At 44.7% G+C, this 16345-nt stretch overlaps 1 protein-coding gene across 3 annotated transcripts in view; it reads right to left on the minus strand.

Annotated features, from left to right (window-relative positions):
• Window positions 1–16345, minus strand: part of FGD3 (FYVE, RhoGEF and PH domain containing 3) — a 110153-nt gene that overhangs the window by 46158 nt on the left and 47650 nt on the right. For all 3 annotated transcript variants that reach the window (XM_062008422.1, XM_062008421.1, XM_062008423.1), the window contains exon 2: window positions 3982–4152. In XM_062008422.1, coding sequence (XP_061864406.1) covers window positions 3982–4152 — 171 coding nt within the window. The remainder of the gene's footprint in view (window positions 1–3981; window positions 4153–16345) is intronic.

Consider the following 16345-nt stretch of genomic DNA (forward strand, 5'->3'; position numbering starts at 1 on the left):
TTCAGAAACATCTCGAATTCCTGTCTAAAATAAAGGTGTTATGGTTCAATTTTGAGACAATCACCACAAAACTTGTTACACAGGAAAAAGAGGTAGCCAGGAAAAGGAAACCACCTTGCATAAGAATGGGATGGTGGAGCTCTGTTTTGTTTACCAGGTTTTCACTTACACACCATGTGATCGGTGGCTATCCAGTCACATTTCTCCTTGTAAAAACAGAACAACCTAAAAATCCTCCAGTATCCATGCAGCCACCTGGCTCATGTATGCAGAAAAGGCAAGCTCTAGGCTCTTTACAGAAGGTGTATGACATAGCAGCAGACAAGCTAGAACCTACCCCACAGCCCCTCCAGAGCTGACACAAAAAGCCTACATTCAGAACTTGCGAGGAAGCACCGTTACACACCAACACAGGCTTTTAACCTCAAAACCATTTTAGAATTCTACTAAGGGTGAACAAAAGATCTGCACACTAAAACCAAACGTGAGATGAGTTCAGCTGTCATCATCATTAGTACTAAATGAACAGTCAGCTCTGGAAGAAAAGGAGGTGCTGCTTTTAGTGTGGATGCAGGACTCAAAGTGGGAGCCCAAGCCAAATTCCTGCTCACACTCTGAAGCCACCTCCCGTGAGTCCTGGCCCACACAGTGCTGTTATCTTCTTGCTCCAGGTCCCAGCCACAATACAGCATGACCTTGGAAGCAGCTTCCAGTGCCCGTCCTGCACACAGACAAGTGAACTGATGGAGAAAAGAAAGCAAGCCAGCTGCATGGAAGAGATATGTACTAGGAAGCACATTTCAGGTGGCACGTGAAGGCTGAAGCCACCTGCCTCCTCCTCCTGAAGATTTCATATAGCAGCCCATGGCTATCTGGAGGAGGCAGAAACGAAGACACAAAATCATTGTTGCAGAAAGAACAAGTGAAGTAACAAGAAGCATCAGGACAAAATTAGAAAAGAGAAAGGCAAGGTGAAATATGTGGGAGAAGGTTGGTCCTGGGCCTGGCCCCGTAAAGCGTCAGGGAACAGTAAATGAAGTGGATAAAATCATTATTTAAAACTTATGATAATGAAGTGCCTTTACTAGCACATCCATGGCCAAGGCTTCTAACACTGGTTTGTAGCTTTGGCTAACCTAATGTACTGGGTTTGCATGGCAAAGCTTTAGTAACAGGAGGGCTACAGGGGTGTCTTTTGTGAGAAACTGCCAGAAGCTTCCCCAGTCTCTGACAGCGCCAGTACAGCCAGCTCCAAGGTGGAGCCACTGCTGGCCAAGGCCAAGCCCCTCAGCAATGGTGCTAGTGCCCCTCTGATAACAGACTTAAGAAGGGAGAGGAAAAAAAACTGTGAAACTGCGGCCAGAGAGGAGTGAGAATATGTGAGAGCAGACATAAAGGTCAGTGCAGGAGGTGAGGAGGTGCTCCGTGCCCAGAGCAGAAGCTCCCTGCAGCCTGTGGTGCAGCCGATGGAGAGGCTCTGTCCCTGCAGCCATGGAGGCCATGGGGGAGCAGAGACCCACCTGCAGCTGGGAAGGATCCCATTGCCAGAGCAGGTGGGTGTTTGAAGAAGGCTGTGACCCTGTGGGAAGCCCATGCTGGAGCAGGTTCCTGGCAGGACCTGGGAACCCATGGAGAGAGGAGCTCACATTGGACCAGGTTTGCTGTCAGGACTTGTGACCCCATGAGGGACCCAAGCTGGGGCAGTTCATTCCTGAAGGACTTGTTTCCCCCATGGAAAGGACTCATGCTGGAGCAGCTTGTGAACAACTGTATCCCATGGGAAGGACCCACATTAGAGAAATTTGTGGAGAACTGTCTCTCATGGGAGGTACCTCACACTGGAACAGGGGAACGGTGTGAGGAAGAAAGAGCAGCAGAGACAACAAGTGATGAACTAACCACAACCCCCATTCCCTGTCCTTCTGCACCACTCAGAGAGAGGAGGTAGAGAATGGAGAAGGGGTGAGGAGGAGGCTTTTTAAGATTTTATTTGATTTCTTATTACACTACTCTGATTTGGTTGTTAATAATTTATTTTCCCCCAGTTTTATCTCTTCTGCCCGTGGTGGGACCTGGTGAGTTCTCCCTGTCCCTATCTCGCCATGAGCCTTTTGTCATATTTTTTCTCCCCTGTCCAACTGAGGAGGGGGATAGAGCAGCTTTGGTGGGCACCTGGTGTCAACCCACCACACCTGGACCAGCTTGAGACACTGTTAGGTGGTCTGATTTTACAGTAGTGGGTACTGTGCAACGCTTTCCCGTGGGAATTTCACTGTGACTCCTGTTTCTTCTTGGATTACTGTTACAGTGACATCCAGAAGCTCAACTGAACTCTGTCAAAAGAGGCATTAGTAAGAATAACTAGTCAAGAAAGCATGTGACCTTTGGGTGTCTATTTCACCTCAATAACAGATCAACACCCTTTGCAGAGTGTTAACCAGCCAGTGAGATATACCGACTTCCTTGGTTCTAAGCTTACAGCTGTAATGAGAGAACAGCTTCGATGTGTGAGCAGCAGAATAAAGTAACAGCACCTATCTCAGTAACAGAAGCAGATTCTACTAATCTACTTGGGTGACTTCTAAGCATGACTTGAAGCAAGCTCAGTAGGCTCCCTCCAACTAAAAACCAGGCTACGTCCTCACAGCCACTGGAAATCAGTGCAATCAGTGCAGCAGCACAGGATCAACACCAGCTCGACTCATTCCACTTCTTACTGAACAGACCCTGCTACTATTCCTTTCTGTTGTTGGCATTAACAACATTCATGGAACACCTACTAATTAAACCTGGTCAACTGAGATCTCAATGTGAAGGCTCCATAAATAGAGACCTCATGAGATGTTTCAAGCATGAGCTAGTGTACTAATTTGACATTTAAGGTCTACTTCCACAAACAGAAAACACAATGCCTTCTTTGTAGTTGTTTAAGGTTAAACGCATGCTGGAAATTTGCTTTTGTACAGTCCTTTGAATCAGGAGAGGGTGGTGGAGCAGAGGGTTGAGTGTGCACAACACACCCGAATGGTGATCTCTCTTCTTCTCACATGACAGTGACTGACTGTCACATGGACATGCTGCTTAAACAATTTTTGGTTTATGGGCTTGGCATCCTCTTTGGGCTCACCCTCCTTTGTTTCAAATGCCTCTCAAACTCTTTGCTGTCTGCATTGGCCATCAGCCACTGCCCTAAGGCAAGCACCCAACATTTCCATTAATTCTACAGAGCAGAGGGTGGTGGCAGTGGAGGCACTTGACAACTTGGTGTTACAAAGAGAGACCACATATCATCTCAGTGATGGTGAAACACGAAAACAATTTATCCTCTTTCAAGAAATACACTGCAGTCTTTTTCAACACTCCAAAGTTTTAGGGAAGAAAAGCCTGAGAGACCAGACCTGCCTGGAGACCGCTTGGAACAGGCTCCTTCCTGGCTCCTCTTCCACCGTACTTCAGGATTGCCTCTATTTCACTATGAGCCTGGCAGGTCTGTGGAATTACCACAGCCCACATGCTGCCCTTGCATGTCACTGGTTTAGCTCCTACTTCTCATTTTGAAAATACATTCATTCCATGTAGGCATTTCCTGTTGCTATGCAGAATTCTTACAATAAATGGAAAACAGACCAAGTTTAAACAATAAGCTATTCTTACCTAAATACTTTAAATAAAATAAAGAAGGAAAACACTACTGCTGAATTAACCTTATGGTCCACAGCTGTGTGAGGTATAACTGCAGTACGGGAAATGTAAGTTGATAAGTTATTTGTTATTCCTGGATCAATTTCTTCTTGAAGGTTTCTCTAAGAGGTTATCAAACATTGGAGAAAACAAAGATAATAAATCCCTACCAGCTGCATTTGAACCTCAGGACATAAAAATTACTGTTTTGCTGGGACTTAAAATTAAAACCATTTATAAATATTACACTTCATGTACAATAGAAGCTTGTACAATTGTTAGAAGGACAAAGCCACTTGCCTTGGGGTTTCTGCAGAGGATGCATTTTGGCCAGTGAAGCTTTGGTTTTGGGCTTCCTTCCAGTCTGATGAATACATTGTGCCGGGCTGATGTGCTGCAGTTCCCCACATGCTTCCAACACTGGAGTTGTGTCAATGTGACATTTGATTTGAAAAGGAGAACAAGGGCAACCTGAAGGGGAGGGAAAAAAGTCAGTATTTATTTCATTCTACTAATCCTGAAGAAAATGTGGAGCACATCACTCATCCAAGTTCCTGAGGAAAGGGAGTGAGGGGGAAGAGGGGTGAGCCATCACTCACAAGTAATTACAACCAATACATCCACCCTTAATAACCATGTCAAATTAGCTGAATGATAAGAGAGACAGATTTTGGTAATCCTATCTTTAATTAATTACTTCTAATAGCAAAGATAAAAACCATTTCAAGAGGATTTCTTCAAACAGAAACACAAGTGTCCCAGCACACAACATCGCGTTATTTGGTAAAATCCACCTAAGTTACAGCAAATCAGAAACATGTCCCTCATGGGGAAAATGGCACAAGCACCTCTCCTTCAGGAGATTTAATCAATCAAGCTGCATTTTATTGCTATTTATTATTCCTCCTTCCATAAAACATTAACATTCCTTCAGAAGTCTCCAGTCTAGGAGATGCCATTAAGATATGATCCAGTGGGAAAACAGAGAAAGAAGTGATTGATATGTTTGTTTGCCTTTTAACTTAACATTTGAGATTCAGTTGGCACTGTGGAAACGAACCCATATATCCACTTGTACCTAGTGATACTGCTGTTTTTCATTTGGGGGGTCTTTTTTGACTTGTGGGAAGCCTACAGCTACAGGAAATCCTCACACCAGCTCGGCTGGCGTGCCATAGGAGGTTAAAAAAAAGAGGGTTAAAAAGGGCTGTGGTTTACAGTTGCTGCATATGAACTGCAGAAACAGAAAACATATCAGCTGTAGAAATTTGGATGCTAATCATTAAAAAAAAGGCAAAGAAGACATGACAAACATTCCTTCCATAGTACTGTTATAAAGTGGACTGGCTGAAATCACCAGCATCATGCTGGAGCAAGAGGCAACCTGAATGATACAGAAAGGATTCATCTAAATGGGAAAAAAATCAATCTCTGCCTTCCTGTGGTGTGTTGAAGAACATGGCATTAGCATCACAAATGCAACCTACTCTTGGACAGATTTATACAAAGATCAAAAACTGAAATGATAAGCATCTCCATCCATATCAACTAAATGATCCTGGGTTTATACTAATGGCATTAAATCAGGATGTGACCTTTTGAATAAAGACTTTGAAATCTGAGCCATACAGAGTGCTTGGGAAGATCAGCTCAGAGCTGCCCTCAAAATGCAGGAACTTTATAGCACTATAGATTTAAAAAAAACCCAAACCCAACCATAAAATATTAAAGTCAATTTTACTGACAAAAATAGATTCAGATGGCACTTGATCTATTTACTGATCCCTGCCACCCAAACATACAACCCCTGAATTCTCGGTACGGCTGCCAGTTGTTGCTGCTGAAGCTTCATTAGCATTTCTACCATCAAATCTGCTTTTCAGCAGATTTGAGACCAGCTATTAAAACATCCTTCCAGCTGAAATCCCGAATTTATAAGTACTAGGTTTTATTCAAATATAATTTAACTTATCAGGAAAGTGCAGTGAAAGCAAAGTAGATTATTAGAGCAGATTAATAGATCCCTGCAAACACACCATCACACAGAGAGCTTACACAGATGCCTCAGCTCTGGGTACTGAGAGCTCCCTGGGACTGCAACAGCAGTGCTGCGACAGGCCAGTTTTATAGGTGAAGGACTAAGACTTCTTCCTTATTAACAGCAGCTCAGCACAGCAAGAAATGAAAACAGTGCACAAAGGAAACACTCTAGTTCAAGAAAATAAAAAGGGCAGCTGAGAGAACACAGTGTTTCAGGAGATAATCACCAGTGCCTGCCACTGGAAGGCAATCCAGCTTTGTTGTATCTTCCTCAAACTTACTTTCATGATCCATTTCTCAGTGGACAAATCCCTCTACTGACAACATCTTCCCAGAAAACACGTCTCTAACCATGCCATCATGATCACACAGCATGGCACCAGCCTCATCCCTGGCAAGCACTGTAGCCCCTGGGAGATGCTGAATGTCCCCTGCAGTGCCTGAGGCAGGACAGCTGCTGCTCCTCAGGTACCACATCCCTGGGTATCCTCAGCTGGGCATCCTGAGCCAAGCCAGCTACTTCTCTGCTGACCTGAGATAAGGTACCGGTTGCCCCAAGCATCCTGACACAAAAAAGGACTGTCTTGTTGGCATCATTTTGTAACTTTTCAAAACAAACTAAAACCCAATTCCTTTTTATTTCCCACTGAGATTCATGGTTGTGAAAGCAGGTCCAACCACCTTTCTTTACTGACAGAAGTAATAGATAATGACCATTTGCCTGCTTGCAAGTGCATGGCACCACCAGATACCTCTTTTATGTCTGAGCCAAAAGCTCTTACAACCTGCTTGTGTTACTGAAAATGAAAAGTGCTTTGACCCTTAATTTATAAATCCACATACAAGCTCCTCTCTTCTACTGCATAACCCTGTCAATCAATCAAGGCACAAGATCCTCCTAACTGGTATTACTCAGCAAATGTGTTTTCCATTTTGCCTGAAACAAGCTCTGAGCTTTGCTCCAAATGCTGCAAGACTTGAGCTCAGCAGTGTTTGCAGAGTACATACTTAGTGAAGCCTTATGCTACTTCCCATCAAATACAACCTGGTAATTTCAAAGCAACAAAATAAACATCCTTCTGTCTCTAGAAATGCACTATTTGATATCATCTTGTATGTTGCACAAACAGGTTACTGCTGAAAATATACTGCTGTTCACCTACTGCCGACACTGAACCCACGCGCGACATCGATGCATCCAAAGAGCAACGCGGCACAGAGCAGAAAATGAAACTGATAAGTGACTGGAAAGAAGAGGAACTTGGACAGCCACAAGTGCCTTAAACACCAAATGTAATGCTGGCCCTCAATCAAGAAAAATACACATGGGTGAAACCGCAGAAGTGGCTTTCATTCTTTTCTGTTTAATTGAAGCCCAGGCGGTTCTCTCCATTCATCTCTGCTCTGACCCTGCTTTTCGCACACCAGACAAAAAATCACTTTCCTTACATGTTTTTTCAAGCGCTACCAAACGCTCTGTGTAAACAAGATTTGCTGGATTATTTCACATGGAGCTCTCTGACAGCAAAGCCCACACTCTGCCGAGCGCGCTTCAGGGTGCCCCTGGGAACGGAAAGCGCGGCGATGCCGTGAGTCAGACACAGGCATAGCCCAGGGAGCCACCCCCAGATGTCCATGTTCCTCCAGATGCATCCAGGAACAGGAGTGGGTGATGGGGTCCCCCTTGCCTGATCCCCCACACCCCACAAAAGCTGCAGGGCTCAATGCAGAAACCACTTCCCCTTTGCTCTGGATTGTGTGAACCTTCCGCAGCCTGGATTAGCTGTAACTGCGATGGAAGCGCTTGGGAAGTGCACTGGCATGTGCAAACTGGCAAAAAACAGTGACTTGTGTTCAAACCTTATAAAAGGTTACTGATAATAAACTGCCCTTCCCAGAGAGCCCAACTGACACTGACCCACACCGCATCCCTGGCTACCTGCAGCGCTCTGGGCATGAAGCGTGCCAGCTGCTCTGGCACGTGTAGCACGCAGAGCCCTGCACCAAACCTGCAAAACCACTGCAACACTCAGCTTTGCCATGCCCATTCCTGGAGTCTCTAATGATTTTAAACTCAAGTACTTCATGGCTTGTTTGTAGTTCTACCCACATGAACAACGTCGCTTACAATTTCCATGTTCGAGGCCGGACCAAGCAGAAGAGGAACAGAGATGAAGCTTTCCAGAGATATTTTCTTTGTATTTTATCAATAAAACAGTATGCATTTAAGGCTTAGAAACTTGAAATGAAATTTCTGAAAACATCTAAGATAACACACAATTTCTATTTTCACTAAAATGGAATTTGGTCAGAAAGACTGAAGTCTTTAGTGAAAATATAAATGCCATTGGGAAACACTTTCATGGCACTGAGAAACGTCCCAGGTATCTCCCCTTATCCTCACTAAGCTGTCTGCACTCAGCAGAAAGCCCATATTTTTGAAACATTTCTTCTAGATGCTGTCCCAGACTCGAAGGCTAGGATGCATCTTTCTATTAGGCTAAGATAAGATATAAGGATTTTGGGTGCTCCGTGAGTGTAATAGTGAAGAGATCAATTGGATCCAAGCAGCTGAACTTCAGTTCTCAGGCTTTTCTCCCATCTAGATTCAATCTTGCTCTTGGCACTTAGTCCCCAGGCAGCAGTGCTCAGCAATATTCCCAGTGTAAAATAAAAAGGGCCTCGAAGGGCTGTGACTGACAGCAGCAAGAACCCAAAATGTTGTGACAAGCTACTGGTTTGGCACAGCCCATTTTGGCTGATCCCATAGGACTTCTCATCCAGCCTGCTTTTGGAGCAAGAGGGTTTTGCAGTATTCCACTGGACTGAAGAAAGCCTAAGGCTCATCAGGCTGGCCCATCTCCCACCCCTCACATGAGGCATGCAGAGAGCACAGGGAGTAGAAGGGATGACAGAGGCTTGACTAACAGAGACAGGCTCTCCAGACTACATGCATGGAAGGGCACTGATAACATCTACTTTTAGGAGTTTGCCTTCAGCACAAATTCATGCTATTGGGGGATTTCTCCATCCATTCAAAATTATAAACCTGACTGTGAATGCCTGCTTGAGGGGCAATTCCCAAGCCTTCTGGCATGCCCAAACCTGGGACCCCCAGGAGAGGGAAAGGCTCCCAACTGCCCCATAGACAGCACATCCCCAGCCACAGAGCCCTCACAGCCTCTCCTTGGGGCAATCTTTCCTGTCATCTTGAGGGAAGGGGGAGAAGGAGGAGAGGAGAGGAGAGGAGAGGAGAGGAGAGGAGAGGAGAGGAGAGGAGAGGAGAGGAGAGGAGAGGAGAGGAGAGAGGAGAGGAGAGAGGAGAGGAGAGGAGAGGAGAGGAGAGGAGAGGAGAGGAGAGGAGAGGAGAGGAGAGGAGAGGAGAGGAGAGGAGAGGAGAGGAGAGGAGAGGAGAGGAGAGGAGAGGAGAGGAGAGGAGAGGAGAGGAGAGGAGAGGAGAGGAGAGGAGAGGAGAGGAGAGGAGAGGAGAGGAGAGGAGAGGAGAGGAGAGGAGAGGAGAGGAGAGGAGAGGAGAGGAGAGGAGAGGAGAGGAGAGGAGAGGAGAGGAGAGGAGAGGAGAGGAGAGGAGAGGAGAGGAGAGGAGAGGCTTTCCCAGTCCTGCCTTCACTGCTGTCACCCACAAGTTAAGTTCTGAGAGTTTCCAGTTCTCTCTGCAACATCAATGAAGTCAATAGTTCCAAAAGGTAACCCAGTGTAACGTGGGTTACCCATCAGGTCCAACTCTAAGCATGGGAAGACATAATCATTTTCTAATGTTTCCTCAAGCATCTAAAAGTGAAACTATTCCAGATGGAGATTGGCTGTGGCATCCAGAAATGCATCCAGTAGTGGTGTCACCAGTTTTGATGCTGTTTTGTAACACCCATCATGCACATAGCATGGATAAGCAACAATCATCAGCCTGATTAAGATCCTATCTGCAGGAAAATTTGTAAAGATTAATGAACTAGAATCTATATAAAGGTAAAGGACATTTTTTCAGCTAGCAGAAGTCTGGACAACTAGGCACTTGTCCAGAATTGACCTGGTTTTAAAATAACAAAAACAACAACTCAGTTGTTAACATGGAGAGCTATACTGAAAATCATTCCTTACCTAGGATGATCTTAACAGTTTTAACAGGAGTCTAGCTACAAAGTGAACGTGAGCCATGTACCTCCAACCTCCACTAACAGGCTTCATCACCTCAGTTCAAGCATCCCTATATTTTCAACTGAAACATACTCTTGGGTGTTCCCTAACACTGTCACTGCTTGTGAAATTCTGTCTTCATCCCATCCCCGTTAATAAAAGACTTTCAAGGAGGAGAGGCTGCTCTCAAGGCAGAAACCTACTGCTAGAAAGCAAAGGGCTTCAAGGGCAGAGCAAATGTATGTATCAGAATAAGAATAAAAAAGCCCTGCTAAGAAGAACTCTGACATAAATTAAAAGGTGCTGATTATGTCTTCCTTGTGTCAGCAGGAATCTGGTGAGTGGTATAATACTCTGTCCTTCATGCTCAGGCTGTGTTACAGACACAGCAGGGTAAGGATGTCTTTAAAGAAGCTCCAGCACTAACTACACTGCAGGAAAACCTGGTGACAGCCTTATCTGCCACACACTGCGATGAAATTTATCTCCTGGTGTCAGCTCTGGTAACGGCACAACGTTATCCTACTTGTTACAAAGGACCCATCACCATCCTCAGAGCAGTCCCCAACGGCAGCTCCTGTGTTATCCCACATCTCCCCAACTCCACACGCTGCCCTGCACCAGACTTGCTCCCAGCCCTCTCTCGCTGAGCAGGATGGAACAAAGCCTTCCCCAGTCTGACACCAGGTATACCCTTCTTTTCCCTTTTATGCTGCTTTATTAACTCCAGCATTTTACTCAAACCCACTTGAAAACTCAGCTCTCCTTCCTGCCCACAGCCCACGAGATGCCCTAGCAGGGGCATAAGGCTGCGTGTGCTGGGGCTGCCCTTCTACCAACCCCACTTTAAGGGCACCAGCAACAGCTGTTTCACACAACACCTATTTTTCTGGCATTCCAAATCATCAACTTCAGTAAAAAGAGTGACAGAAAAGTTACCAGCTTTCAGAAACAGATATAATCAAGAAAACGTTATGTTTACAAGCAAGCAAGAAGCTGGCATGGATCACAATTCTGTATCAAAAGAGATATATATCACTTACTTGTGTTCGAGCAGACACCTTCACATTTTCTCTTATTTTCCCAAGCTATAAGACAAATAAAAATAAGGGAGACCAGCTCCTGCTGCAACTCTTATTTCATGGCTTCAAATGCTCACAGGAGCTGACTTCCCTCATCCCACTTCCTACCATCAGTGCGGTTAGGTGACTCAAAGAACACAAACGTGGCAAGGGCAAGCAGAGCAGCTTTGCTAAGCAAAAGTTACAGGAGACTGCTGTGAGCCTGCAGAAACAGGCTCTTTGGTTTTAAGTTTCATACACATCTGAAATGCAACACTTAGGATGGGGATGGTTTAGAAGCCTGAATCTTCCTGAAGTAGGAAAGAAGACAAAGCTAGGTCTCTTTAAACAGCTTTCTGCTTACATGTAAGTTCAGTGTTCATGCAAGAATGGTCAGTAACAGCAGCAACAGGCCATGAAAACAAAAAAACCCCAAACCCAGGTCTTGGCACTCAAACTCTCATCCCGCTTCACAGCTCCTCTGGGAAACAAAGGGCTGCAGAGCAAGCACACAGGGTCTTCCCAAAAGGGTTGATCAGAGTGTCTTAAAGAGCTTTCTGAAGGCAAAGGCACTAAGTCTGCTATGAAACAGCCCACAGAAGGGACAAGAAATGCAATTCAGCAGGCATGGGATGGAGCTGGTTGAAAGACTTTCATCAGAAGTCCTCAAAAATGTTCAATGCTCCTTCTCCCCCTCCTCCTGCTCTCCCAGCAGAATCCTACCCTGGGAAACGATGAAGGAAGAAACAAAATGTAAAATTCTCAAATGAAACACTTCATTTGGGGGCAAGAGTCATCCCTGGGGAGCCACAGAAGAGCTGCTGGTTTGTGTCCTGACGAGAAACACAAAGCCTGCACACCACGCCAAACCGTTCTGTCTGAGGAGGGCTGTGAGATGTTGCCTCAATTCAGTTGAACACACTTAGAACAACACAGAAATACATCCAGAGAAAAGCAGGGCTTTTTCCCACAGAAACAACCAAATAGCTAAAATAAACAAATCTGTGCCTACAATGGACAAAAAGGAGCAGTAGTTTGCCCGGATCTGCAGCGCTGGGGTTGGGGATTCATGGATGCATTGTATTTTTACCCTGTTCTGAGCACTTTTACTTGCCTCAGATGAGGATGCTTCCTTCAACAGACATTTCTAGCATCCCAAGGCTCACTACTGAGCAACACCTGACAGTATTTTCCATACACTTGCATCACAACTTCCCACCTTTAACTAGATTCTCTTACAGTAGGTTCCTGCACACTAACCTGAATAATTCAAAGCTATGTGTTAGTGGCACTGGTGACACACCTTCACCATCTGAATCACAGCAGACATACTCTTGAGAAATCAATTCTCAGCTCTGACTTCTGCTGCTCTTCCCAGGTGCTGTCCCAAAGTCTGTGCTGGGCAGGGCTCCCAGGAGTGAGCACAGCCGTACCACATGCTCATCCCAGAGGCACTGCACAGCTTTCACTGCAATCAAGGGTATTGGTCTTACTGCTCTCACTACTGTCTTTAGAGGGGGGTTGAGACTTCCCTGTTGGTTCATAACTCTTTCTAGCACTTTCTTGTTCTTACACACTCATTTCAGCACAGTCTCTGTATCTCTCATATCAATCTGGTTTCATTGGCCATCCAGAAGAGCACCTAATCCACGTGCCTGTGCAAGGCCACTCCAACCCTCCTCTGCCTCTGGGACATTTCCCACAGAAATCATTTAAGAATAGATCTGATTGGAAGAATCATTAGCAATTTCATTTAAACAACAAGCTACATCAGCTCCTTCCTCACAACACTAAAGCACACTTCATGTCCCATTCAATGCTGCCTGGATAGCACAGTCTTCATTTGCTATCCTGCATGTCAACAAAAAAACCTCACACCCACATCTGTCCAGAGAGAAACACTGCTGGGATTGTTAGTTCAACACAGAGGGCAGGAGTGCAAGTATCAGCACAGGCTCTCTTACCTCCCAGGATCATCAGGTGCAGGTTGGTCACAAGGGCTCCTCTCTTAGACATGAGTTAGCTGACAATCTGCTATTAAAACTGGCTATAAATTGACTCTTAAGTGTTTGCTTTACATTTATATGTATGTATACAACTTATATACATTTCTGTAATGTACAACAGTCAGAAGAAGATTTCTGAGAGGCAGAAATGAGCTTGACATCAAATCCTGTACTACAGCACTACTCAGCATCGGTGTAAACCAAATTCCTGCTGAGATCTTTATACTTATTACATGACAAGGTAAAGAAAACACAGAAACACAAGCCTGTCTTGGAATGCCTGCTGCTAAAAGGCACTACACACAACCTCACACAGGGAAAGGGAAAAGAGACAGACAACAAACCAATCAGGCATTTCTACTTTTAGGCCTTTTGGGTTGCTCCAAATAGAGCTGGCCACCACACCACCCACAGGCAACACAAAGCAAGGGCTCCTTAAGATCATAACACAGCATCAGCTCAACTTGACACTGATAGAGAAAATGTAACTACTTTCCATACTACAAAGTCAGAATCTAGAATTAATTGTATGGATAAGCATTTTTCCCTAGGAAAAAAAAGAATATTACTTTACAGCAGGCTGCCAAGGCAATTCTCACCAAAAATGAAGCAAAGGGAATAAAAACAGCAGCTGACAGGGAACAAGGACCAGCTCCCAACCCTGACAATTCTGAGGGGGCTGTAGAAGTGGAGGTAGCAACCAGAAAAACCCTACTGAGAACAGACTAAAAATACATTCCTACTTAAAAGGAAAATGAGAAAGAAACCCAAGTAAAGCACCACAGAATACATTCTCCATCAGACTAACAACAGGCACATTAAAGCCTGAAACAAAAATGTTTTTCTTTTCCTGTACGAAACAGGATGTGGCATTGCAGTCAGCAATTTCTTCCCTTCGTCTCCTGAGGTTATTACTGACTTAAATATAAAGCAAGCTGTTGCTTTTTTAAACTGACCTGAGCCGTGTGTTACCCTCTGCATGGACACTGCGGGCACAGCTGACTGCGCTGCACAGCCCCAAGAGTCAGTCCCAAAGGTCAGGGTGGTTAAGAAACCTCTCCAGAGGAAGGCACCCAGCTCTGCCAGGCTGGCATCCCAGGGACACCATCCCTTCAGAGGCTAAGGGACAGCAGGGAAGGTGTCCTAACCGTGCTCTGCCATTACCCAAGCGCTGGATGCAAGTGCCAAGAGTAGGAAACTCCACACACAATTATCTGTTGGCTAATAAACTCCTAAGTGAACTTCATTTAAACTCTTTAATTGAAAGCAGTCATGTGTGACAGAATTCAAATACTTTCATTTCTAGCCCTGATTTCTGTTCCTGCATCCCTAACACTCCCACCTGAGCTATGACAAGAAACTACACAGTCAACGTTGAAATCTCTGCTTCTCTGTGCTAAGCAGCAACTCTTAAAAGTCCTTCTTAATCTTTTGTGCCAAGCCTGTACCAAAGTAATTCTTTCCTATTTTGCATATATTTTGTACCACTCTGGAGAATATCAGCCCACTCGTTGCTTCCAGCCCCACCTGACTCTGACTCAGGTGCCTGACAGTAACCTTTTCAGTGCAAGGGCATTTCTAACACACCTCACAATTTGAGTGCATCTTACAGATCTGATCTGAAAGGTCAGCAATTTCAAGTCTCAAGTGATATTCATGCAAGGGATACGGGAAAGAGAGTGCCAATTAAAAAACACCACGTTTGGTGTCTCACTGTAGTGTCAGAGACTATTCACTGGTAAATCCATTCTTCAATTTAGCTACAGTTTTCCTCAAAATTTACACTCAGCTTGCTCTTCATGTAGGCATACAGAGAGCAAACCTTGGGGGATACTGAACATCCATTGTATCTCTGTAACTGGAAGGCAGAGTTACGAACTTTTATGATTTAACAAAGTAAAACAGGCTATGAAAAACTCACTCTTCTGGAGAAAGCGCTGGGCTGACTTTTCCTCCCCGAATGGTGTAACTGAATTACTCTGGGCTAAAATAATAAGCTCAGTAACTTTCTGTGACACCAAATCAAAGTTAGAAGAAAAAGATAAAAGGCCTGAGACTGTTCCATCTAGTAAGGAAAGCAAGTTAAATGATGTATAAAGGTTGCAGCATAATGAGTGACAAAGTAAAGGAGAAGTAGCCTGAGGCAGACGTCAGCCAGACTGACGTGGCAGGGGACAGGAGCCCTCTACCACTGCTCTCAGTGCACGCCAGGAGGTTTGGCCATCCAGCAGACACATCAAACGGTGTGCCTCTCCCACAGAAGGGGAGGCAAGAAGAGGAGAGCAGCCAGACTCATCTCTCTGGTGCATGCAAGTCTTATCTTCTCATGGTGCAAAGCAGCTTTTTAAACTTCAGTGCTATATTTCAGACTTAACATCTGCAGCAGACAGGGGCCAGATATCCAAAGTCCAGCTTGAGTTGTTGCAAGTGTCTTAATTTAGAAGAGAGAGGGAGAACTGGATATTCATTCATATATTTCATTGCAATTATGATGAAACCCATTATCCATTAATTCATAAAGCCTCGTCTTGCTTTGTTTTTCTCTTTTGCAAAAAGATTCATTGAGGTGGGAGACAATTCTTCTCTGTTTTCATATTATAATAAAGATTTTGTGATATTTTATATTATTGGGCATATTATTATGCCTGGAGAAAAAAAAATAAGCACTTGACACAGAGCACTTTGTAAGGAAGTCTTACTGATAGATTTCTCAGCATAGTTCTCATTCTAGTAAAGCAACAAGAAGGGGCATTTCTTTGGCTCACGGGCTGAGTCTCACACACCACCACTGCAGTATCCTGCAGCAGAGCAACAGTGTTTCAATCCACCTTTTCCTCCTCTTCACAGTTCAAACTGGCTTCTCATCACATCTTTTTCTAGTTACAGACTCAGTTTAGCTCTGGTCTCTGGATTCAGCCTGGATGTTTCTTGTACAATATGAGGTTGCTTACCCAGGGGGCTACCCCTGCTCCCCCAGAAGAGACACTCCCCTGCAAAACTGATTCCTACAGGCAATGTCCGCAGTTATCAGCTGAAAGACCATGGAGAGCAAAGTGCAGTACATAGCTGCAGCTATAAACACATTTTCTCCACAGATTTCCTGAGGTAAGGCTATAGTTTTGTCAATCTGACAATCTCAGAGCCCTCGCTGATGCCAGAGGCTTGCAACATGGTGTCTCCCCTGAGAAGACACACACACTGGACACTCAAGATGAAAGGATGCAGCCAGAACTGTTACTCAGGGTCCCTGGGAATTTTCCCTTAGATGAGCAGAGAGCTGCTTTTTTTGTTTGGTTGTGGTTTCATTCCTTCGTCCCTTGACAGGTAACAGGTTTTTCACTCTGACGAGAAAGTCATGATTTATAATTACAAATGATTATGTAAATCAAAGAACATATTTCAAGA

Source organism: Colius striatus, chromosome 15, assembly GCF_028858725.1.
Source record: "Colius striatus isolate bColStr4 chromosome 15, bColStr4.1.hap1, whole genome shotgun sequence".
Lineage (NCBI taxonomy): Eukaryota > Metazoa > Chordata > Aves > Coliiformes > Coliidae > Colius > Colius striatus.